The sequence below is a fragment of the Gracilinanus agilis genome, chromosome 2, assembly GCF_016433145.1.
Source record: "Gracilinanus agilis isolate LMUSP501 chromosome 2, AgileGrace, whole genome shotgun sequence".
In the NCBI taxonomy this organism is placed as follows: Eukaryota; Metazoa; Chordata; class Mammalia; order Didelphimorphia; family Didelphidae; genus Gracilinanus; species Gracilinanus agilis.
Window position 1 is genome coordinate 419,879,521 of NC_058131.1, and position 9,162 is coordinate 419,888,682.

The following is a 9,162-nucleotide window of genomic DNA, read 5'->3' on the forward strand; positions in this document are numbered from 1 at the left end:
CCCCCCCCCCCAACTCAGTGTAATAAACAAGGTCAAATGACCAGGTGTTAATTATAGCTCATGTTGCAGGGAGCAGTTGCTGTGTCCTTTTTTTTCTTACCTTCCTCCAACCCTGCCTACCCCCCTCCCCCTTTTTTTTGTTCAGGGAAGAGAGAAGAAATAGCATATACGAAAATAAATAATTGTCATGTAAAAAGTATAAACACATTAATATTTTAAAGTAAAAGATAGAAAATTTCCACTTATTTAGGTCATTATGTTGAATATTATATTCTTTTCATATATGTTTTTTGTGTCTTGGTAGCTGGATTTGGTAGATTGTTATGTTATGTATTGATTTTGAATATTTCTCTTCCTAATAGTTTTGTTGATAATATTACAGAAAAACTGTGAGTTTATGCTACTACTTTGATGAAATTATTGTTTTAGTTAATTTTTAGTTGAATGTCTAGGATTCTGAAGTAGACATCCTTAAAATGATAATTTTGCTTATTTTTATGATGTTCATTTCCTTAATTCCTTTTGCTATAGATAGTATTTCTCTCAGATATTAGTGGTGACAAAAGGCATCTTTGCTTTACCCTTGATCTTACTGAATGGGGTTATAGAATTTTTCTGTTATATATAATACTGGCTAACGGTTTTAGATACCTAGATTTTAGATGCCTAGTTGTAGTCTTTTGGTTATTTTAATTGAAAATGGGTTATATATGTCATATATATGTATATAACAGATGCAGAAAGTTGATAGAATCATATAATTTTCATTTTTTAAAGATTAGTGTTTTATTGTATTCACTTTTTCTAATATTAAAACAACCCTGCATTCTTGCTATAAGTTTAGCCTGACCATAATTTTAAAAAATATATGTATAATACTATAGTAAATTCATCCTCCCTTACTATGAAATGGAAACTGACCAACTTATAGAAGGATCTGGGTCAGCAAGGTGGTTAGTGGCGGAGGATTAAACACTGGGGAATGTGGTACACAAAATGAACTATGGAGAGAGGAAATCACCTGGAAATTTTTCTAGTATATTAGCAGTGCTTAGCATTTTTATTTTAATAAATAGTTGAGAAAATAAAAAGTATGTTGTCGTAGCCTCTGATAAAATTTTAATTAATATAAGAGGTTTTTATCTTTTTGTATTGCCCTGTGCTCTTTTGGCAGTCTAGTCAATAAACCCGTGGCTCCTTCCCTGAATCATGTTTTTAAATGCATAAAATAAAATACATTGATTACAAAGGAAACCATTGTCATATAACTGATAGAATTTACTCCTTAATTGTTTGATCCTGGTATAGTTCTTTTGGGACTTTCTCTTTCTGTGATTGGGTTAGTTAAATTCTTTTTCTAATTTATTTGCTTAAGTTTTCTGCTTTGTTGGCATATAACTGGACAAAGGTGTTTTTACATACACATTTTCCTTCAAGGACTGTTTTGGCAGCTACCTAAAAGTTTTGTTGTGTTATTTCTTTGTTGTCATCTTCTTTGATGAAATAATTTATTATTTCTCTGATTTACTCTTTGACCCATCAATTCTTTAGAGTTCAAATTAGTCTCCAATTAAGTAAAAAAAAATTTTCACCTAGTTACAGGTAGGGGCAATTTTTGACATTTTAAAATTGTTTTTCTCCCTCCTTACTCTCCCATCTCTCCCTAAGGTTCTGAGTAGGCTGATAAAGATTATACCCATACTTTCATGTGATACATATTGCTTATGTCAAGATAGAAACACATCACACATACTATTGAAATCTTATGAAGGATATATAGTGGAAGATGGCATGTTTTGATTTGCACTCAGATTCCAAAAGTTCCTTCTTTGGCTATGGATAGGATCCAATTAAATTTTAATAATAGCTAATATTTATACTGTTTTAAGGTTTGCAAAGCACTTATAAATATTATCTCATTTGAGCTTCACAACAACCATGTCAAGTAGGTGCTGCTATACAGATTAGGAAACCAAGACACAGAGGTTTAAGTGATTTTTCCAGGATTGTATAAGTAGTGAGTATCTGAGGCTGGATCTGATTTTAGTTCCAGCACTACCCACTGTACCACCTTTGGCACAGTTAAGAAAATTGCCTTTTTATCAAAGTCTTTTATTGTTTATTATAATTATTATTGTGTTCTCAATAAAGCATATGTCTGATATTGATTTTCTGTGTTTATTGATGAGGTTTTTAAACCCTAGCCATGGTCAATTTTTGTTAAGGCACCATGTACAACAGAAATGGGTACATTACTTTCAGTTCCCATTCAGTAACTGCCAAAGATCTATCATATCTAACTTTTCTAAAATTCTTAATTTAAATTTTTTTTTTATTGAATAAAATCCACCTTATTTCTCTCCCACTCCCTTCTGTTCCTTGATAAAGAGAAAACAAAATCCATTTTACTTAAATGTATAGTAAAGTAAAACATTTCAGAATTGATCAAATCCAAATAAATCTCAGTCTGCACTTTGAATCCCATTATCTCTCTGTCAGGAGATAGGTAGTATATTTCATCTTGAGTGTTTAAGAATTCTATTTGCCACTCAATTGATCAGAGTTCTTATTTTTTTTCATCAGTTATTTGTGTTTACTATATCATTATTGTATGCCTGGTTCTGCTCACATCATTGTACATCAGTCCATATTATCTTCCCAGATTTTCTTGTGAATCTTTTTGTCAGCTTTGTCTGAATCTGAAAGTACATTTAAGTCCTGAAATAATTGTAATTCTGCTTTCTATTTCTTCATTTACTTCAATGAACTTTTCCTTTATATATGTTATTCAGTCTAAATATACTAAAATACTAATACTATTTCATTGCTCTCTAAACCATTACTTTTGGTTCTGGTTTTATGAGATAGTTTGTTATGCAGATTGTTAATTATAATTTACCTTTATTATGAAGATTGTTAATTGTAAATTTACCCTTGTTCTTATTCTTCCATCCTACCATCCTTTTTTACTAAGAAGACCAGGGATGAAATAGATGTGTCATGGAGAGAGCTATAATTTTGCTTCCATTCCACTTTTGCCTAGTCCCTAATCACTAGTCTTTGCCTTCTGATCATCCCTATGTTAGTCCTCCCTACCATGATCCATTCTGTGCAGTTGAAGTTGTATTGCTTCTTTCTCCACATTACCATCTTTATTAAGCCCTTGCTGTCACCTGTTTGCTCAATTTATTTTTATACCAACCTGATCCTATTTTACTTAGTGTATTTTTTTCCTCTCTTTTTCTTTCTACTCCTAGGACCATCAAAACAGAACATATCCACCAACTTCCACATCCTCTTCTTATCTTATTTTACTTCCTCTATGACCTTTGAAGACATGAATATATTGAAGGAACATTTGAGTCTTTCCCCCATTAGAATATAAATCCTTCATCAGCCTCAACCTCCTTCCATTTGCTCAGATGTGTTTACCTTTATAGCTTTCTCTTTACTACTCTGTTTGAATTTCAAATTTTCATTGAGCTCAAATCTTTTCATCAGAAATGCTTGAAATTCTTCTTTTCCATTAAATAGTAACATTATAAACACTGAAGAAAACAGTTCAGAAGAGGATGTAAGCAGCAATTTTCTTGATGTCGTATTAAATTTAATATACACTTAAGTTAACATGTTTATGAATTTATAGATAATCCTCAATTTTATTCTTTGTATACTGAAATGTTTGTGTTGACTAAATGTTTCGTTTGTTGACTAAGTTCATAATAAAAAATTTTATATTTCTTCCTGTGGGTTGTCTTTACCTTATCATACTTTCTTTTCAGACTGATCGATCTCTTTGAATGATGAGTATTGCCTTGGTGATTAAAAAAAAAACAAAACTACAATGATGCTTCCCATCTACAACAGTGATCAAGGAAACTTGTATACTGCAAATAAGCTTGTTGACTGGATTGGCAAGGCAAAATAATAATAATAATAATAATGATAATAATAGTAAACATTTATATGGTGCTTACTATGTGCCAGGCACAATGCTATATTTATTGCATTTATTATCTCATTTGAACCTCACAGTGTCCCTTGAAAGAAGGGTCTTATTATTAACCCTCATCTTACAGATGAAGAAACTGAGGCAGGCAGAGGGTTAAGTGACTTGCATAAATCATACAGCTAGTCTCAGGCTAAATTTGAACTTGGATCTTCTCACTCCAGGACCAGCACTCTATCTATGGTGCCACTTAAATGCCCTAGAAAGATAGACAAATTTTAAATACATAATCTAGCTTTACCTTTATCTGTTGCATGAGGTCAGTAGTTAGTCTTTTTTTGGGCATAATTTTCAAGCCTAATACTAACCAAATATGCTGTGAATATTACAGTTATGTATCACATAGAATGCTGACATTTATTGCTTTAAGATAACCTAAATATCATAATATGTATGATATTTAGAAGCTTTCAATAGCCTTTTTGTTATATTTTTTCTATTGGAGAAATTTGAACAAGGGAATGGTGACCATATATTTGGATAAAGAGCATATGATGAAAGAAGTTTCTGTTATCTTCTCTGATTAAGAATCTTACCAGTTTTTTCTTTTTTTTTGTGGTTATGGCAAATTAAGCTTTAAAGTACACTATTTAAAAACAACTATTTGCCATATTTTGGAGTACGCACTTTAATTTTTCTGTACAAATGTCAATGCCAGAAATCACTGGATTTGGCTCATAATAAAGAAAAAATTTTTAGCCCTTCCCTGACTATTTTTAAAATGTGGGCTGATCTTCCATCTCATTTTCAAACTAGCTTAACAGCTTGTCTTTTAGAAAGGACAGGAGATTGTATTCTGATCTGGAAAAAGACAAACCAAAAGGTATTCTCAATTGATATACAATATTCTACTGAAACCTGGCCTAGCAATCATTTCTTTAGAGATTGGTGAAGTCTTTAACAAAGGCATTAGAGGCTTATTAAGGAATGGAGAGAAGGACTTTAATGGAAAGTGTACCAGGCAAGCATACCTATCTTTTTAGTATTGTTTTCTAGCTGAGTCTCAAATATGATTCTCTTGGGATCCTTTTCTTGATTTGTATAGCTGTCACAGTACTGTTCATGACAGTAGCCATGGGAACATAAGTAGGATGACATGAGTTTATAACTTGTTGCTAGGCAGATCTAGCTCAATATGCATGTTAAAGTCTTTTCATTTAAAAAAGTGTTTGGATTCTTTTTAAAAAATTGTTTTGTGGGGGAAGATAACTCCAACTTTGCCTTGATATGAATTTTTAAAATTGGGGTCTTTTCCAAATTGCAGCTGTCAAATGTAGAGCAGGAGGGATTGGATGAGTATCTAACACTTAGTAGAATTAAATTATCTAAGTAGTGTTCCCTGAAACCTAGCCCTCATACTTTCAAGCTCAGTTCTAGATAGCTGATCCACTCAGTCACTCCTGAATCCTAGAACTACCTGAATCTCTAGTAGTTTCCTTTGGTCAGGGCATGAACTGGTTTGTTTTAATTCAAACATCGATTAAGCACTCACCCAGTAGTTTGTTACGGTTTGGATGGATGGAAAAAACTATATAGTCCTGTCCTTATAGGGAGATGGCATAATTTCAGTCAGTCAACCAGCATTTACATGGTAGGCACTAGGGATTCAAAGATAAAAGTGAAACACTCCTTAACCTCAAGGAATTTACAATCTGACTGAAAGAGATAATATACATATTTAGGTATATGCAAAATATATACAACATAATTTGTATAGTAGTTAGGAGGATCAGGAAAGGTTTAATATGTAAGGTGGCATTTGAACAAAGGTGGAAGTGAGGACAGAGCTCATTCAGTGTATTTTGAAGGGGTTTTCTAGCTTTAAACTTTGTGATTAAGTACACTGAAGGACTCAAAGGGTGACAACTGGTGGAGAGAGAAGGTTCAATTCTAATCAAAGGAATCTTGGAAAACTTCAAGAAGGAAGTAGCTGGAGCTTGAAGCCATAGAAGGATTTCAGCAGGTGAGATGTGAATAGAGTTCGTTTTTTAGGCTGGAAATGCTGTGTACAGATGGTACTGAGATGATAGTGGGAGGGCTAGCATGAATTAGGACAGAATTGGTGAAGATGTGGCACATGTGCAGAGCTGGGAACTGCTCTGTTCCCCTTCCTTTCCAGTGCCTGTGGACATTTTTTGCATGACCTGCCCCTCTGTCCAGCTGGCCAAAGCCAGCACTTCCTCAGCTCTCTTTGGTAATGCTGGAGCTTACTGACAGCTTGAATTTGCCCTTTGGTCACTTGAACTCTGAAAAGTTTCACCTACCCTGAATTAGGGGAAGGGCTAATAGTTTGGTTTAAGTAGAAATATAGAGTATATAAGAAAAGTAGGTGTGTGAAATAGGTACATTGATGATTGGTATGATTAGATGATTAAAGTGCTTTAGTCTGTTACAGATTGATCCTTCCTGGCTTTTAAATTGGTAGGGGACAAATTGGTTCTTCCAGAAGTGGTAGTTGTTTATGTTTACATCATCAGTTACATTTGTTGCCTGTATGATGTTGGACAAGGCGATTGACTTTGTTCAGTTTCAGTTTCTTCATTTGTAAAGGGAGAAACCTGGACAGATGACTTTTGAGGTCCTTTCTGTTAAGGGAGAAACCAGGGAAAGATGCCTTGAACAGTAAATATGGGTCCAGGTGGGTGTGAGAGAGAGGAATGACAGGAAGGGGCTCAGAAGTAAGGAGACTAAAGTTTAACAGCAAAGGGCTGTCTGTTACTGAATTAGCTGTTAGGTCCAACTGCCACTCTGAAGCACCAAGACTAGGCCTATGTTAATCAGCAAAGTAAAGGCAACACATTTAATCAAGGACAAACTAAGATTAAGGATGGGAATAGGGTTTACTACAATTACAAGTTTAGGGCAAACCACAGGGGCATGGGAAGGACTACTTGACTACACTCTCCTATGATCTAAGCAAGACAGGGCCCAAAGAAAGCTGTACTGGAGTCACAAGGGAACAGTTCCTCCCAACCTGGTTCTAGCCAGATTTGGTCAGCTTAGCTGAGGACCTGAGGGTGGCTTTACTTGGGATCTCACGGCTAATCCAGGGATGGTTTCAGGATGCTAGGAGTCAACTCCACCAGAACAGGTGATCCAAGGTATCCAGGTAGGGAGAGAAAGTTTGCAATGCTGTCCACCAGATCACAAACCACTTCCCTACTCAGTGCTGCTCTGCTGGTCTGATGTCCTCTGCTGTAAGCCTTCACCACTCTCAGGATCCGACGGAATCTGGATACAACTCCCCTAGCTCTGAGATCTCCCAGGGTCAGCCACATTTTGTGCCAAACACCATGGAGTCCTTCTCAGGCACAAGTCACTTCCTCCTTCCCCTGCATTCCATTCAGAATGTTCATGACCTCCAGCTAAGGCTTTTCCTAGCCTGCTTACATACCTTCTTTTAAACTTATGCCTCTTACATTTCCAGTTCTACATCTATTACCCTTTCAGTTACAGTATATGTAATTTACTTATCTCTGAATGTTACCAACTATTCAGATCCCACATGTGAGCAACCCTGTAGAACAATTGATAGGAGTACAAGAAACTACATAGTATCTCTATATAGTGCATGAACAGAAACAGTTTTGTGTATCTGAACATTTCTCAATTCTTTGGGCACTTGAGAAGAAACTTTCCTTTATATTTTATGTGTATCTTTCCCTCCCTAAGGTTTATGGATCTATGAAATCTGGGACTGAAAACTTCATGACTTTAGGAAGTTGCATTTATATTCTGTCCTCAAAGTCTAGGCATATCTTTGAACCAACCACTTTTTTTCTTGGTCTAGTGACATCACTAATTTTCCTTAAGCAACTTCCCTACTGAACTCTACTGCCTTCCTTTTCTCTAGAATTAAAAACAAACAAAAACAAAAAACCCAACTACAAAACACATTTCCTTTTAAGTTTCCATTTAGCTTTTGAAGCCCTGTACAACCTGGCATCAACCTGTCTTTTCAACCTTATTGGACAATATATTTCTGCAATCCAGCCAAACTGGACTCTCTGTTCTCCTTTGTGTGTTTATTCACCTTGTATTTATGCTGTATATATCTTTATATGTATCCATCTCCCCCATTAGAATGTATTCTTTATACCTGTATCCTCAATGCAAAGAATAATGCCTGGCTGCTTTAAAAATATATCTATTGATTAATCACACATTGGTACTCATTGTCATGCTTTCCCCCAATTTTAATAAGTACTGATTGACTTATGGATTTAACAATCTTGTCAACACTTTTCAACATGAAATTAACATGCAAGCCCTAATATATTGGCTATATTAATGATAGACATTTATTAAACACCTACAATATGCAAGGCTCCTATAAAACAGATGAAAGCAATCTTTTAGGAGTTTGATAGGGCAAAGTAGTTGAGGTAAAAAATTCTGGGTTTGAGGCTATCTTGTAGTTAATTGCTGTGTGACATTGGGCAAATCACTTCACCTCTTTGATCTTAGGGCTTTGTTTTTAAATAAATGGATTGGAGTAAGGTCCTAAAATCAGTTGTTGTAGAAACATGTAGACATTTTTGATTTGTGGTCAAATATTTCTGAGCAGTTAGGTGGCATAGTGGGATAGAGTGCTAGCTAGACCTGAAGTCAGAAGACACGAGTTCAAATTTGTCCTCAGATACTTACTGGCTGTGTGACTCCGGTGTGTTACTTAACCCTTTACCTCTGTTTCCTCATCTGTAAAATGAGCTGGAGAAGGAAATGGCAAACCACTCCAGTATCTTTGCCAAGAAAATCCCAAATGGGGAGACAAAGAGTCGGACATGATTGAAGAACAACAACGATTTCTACCATACTGTACTGTTTTGGTGAATATATTGAAAAATGATCCAAGATCATTTAAACTCTTACCCTCTGGTTTTAGGTCCAAGCAGTTCTTAATTTGCCAACAGATTTTAGAATCTGGAATGCATTTCCTAGAAACCTTATAAATGCTTGTTAGGTTCCCTGACCCACCTACCAGTGTGTTGTTTAAACCCATAATAAAACTGAAAAGTTAATACAAATAGTTCTGTTCCCTATGTATCTCATCATTACTTATTAATCAGTCCTAGTCCTGTGTTGGTGAACCTATGGCACATATGCCTGTGGGGGCTGCTTCCCTACCTCTCCTTCCCCCCCCCCCCCCCCCC

General features: G+C 35.3%; 1 protein-coding gene across 1 annotated transcript in view; it reads left to right on the forward strand.

Moving 5' to 3' along the window:
- RCOR1 (REST corepressor 1) overlaps positions 1-9,162 on the forward strand; it is a 130,087-nt gene that overhangs the window by 36,071 nt on the left and 84,854 nt on the right. Inside the window, exons 3-5 of the mRNA XM_044664624.1 lie at positions 959-984; positions 4,963-4,991; positions 7,938-7,941. Of these exons, the coding sequence (XP_044520559.1) occupies positions 959-984; positions 4,963-4,991; positions 7,938-7,941 (59 nt within the window). The remainder of the gene's footprint in view (positions 1-958; positions 985-4,962; positions 4,992-7,937; positions 7,942-9,162) is intronic.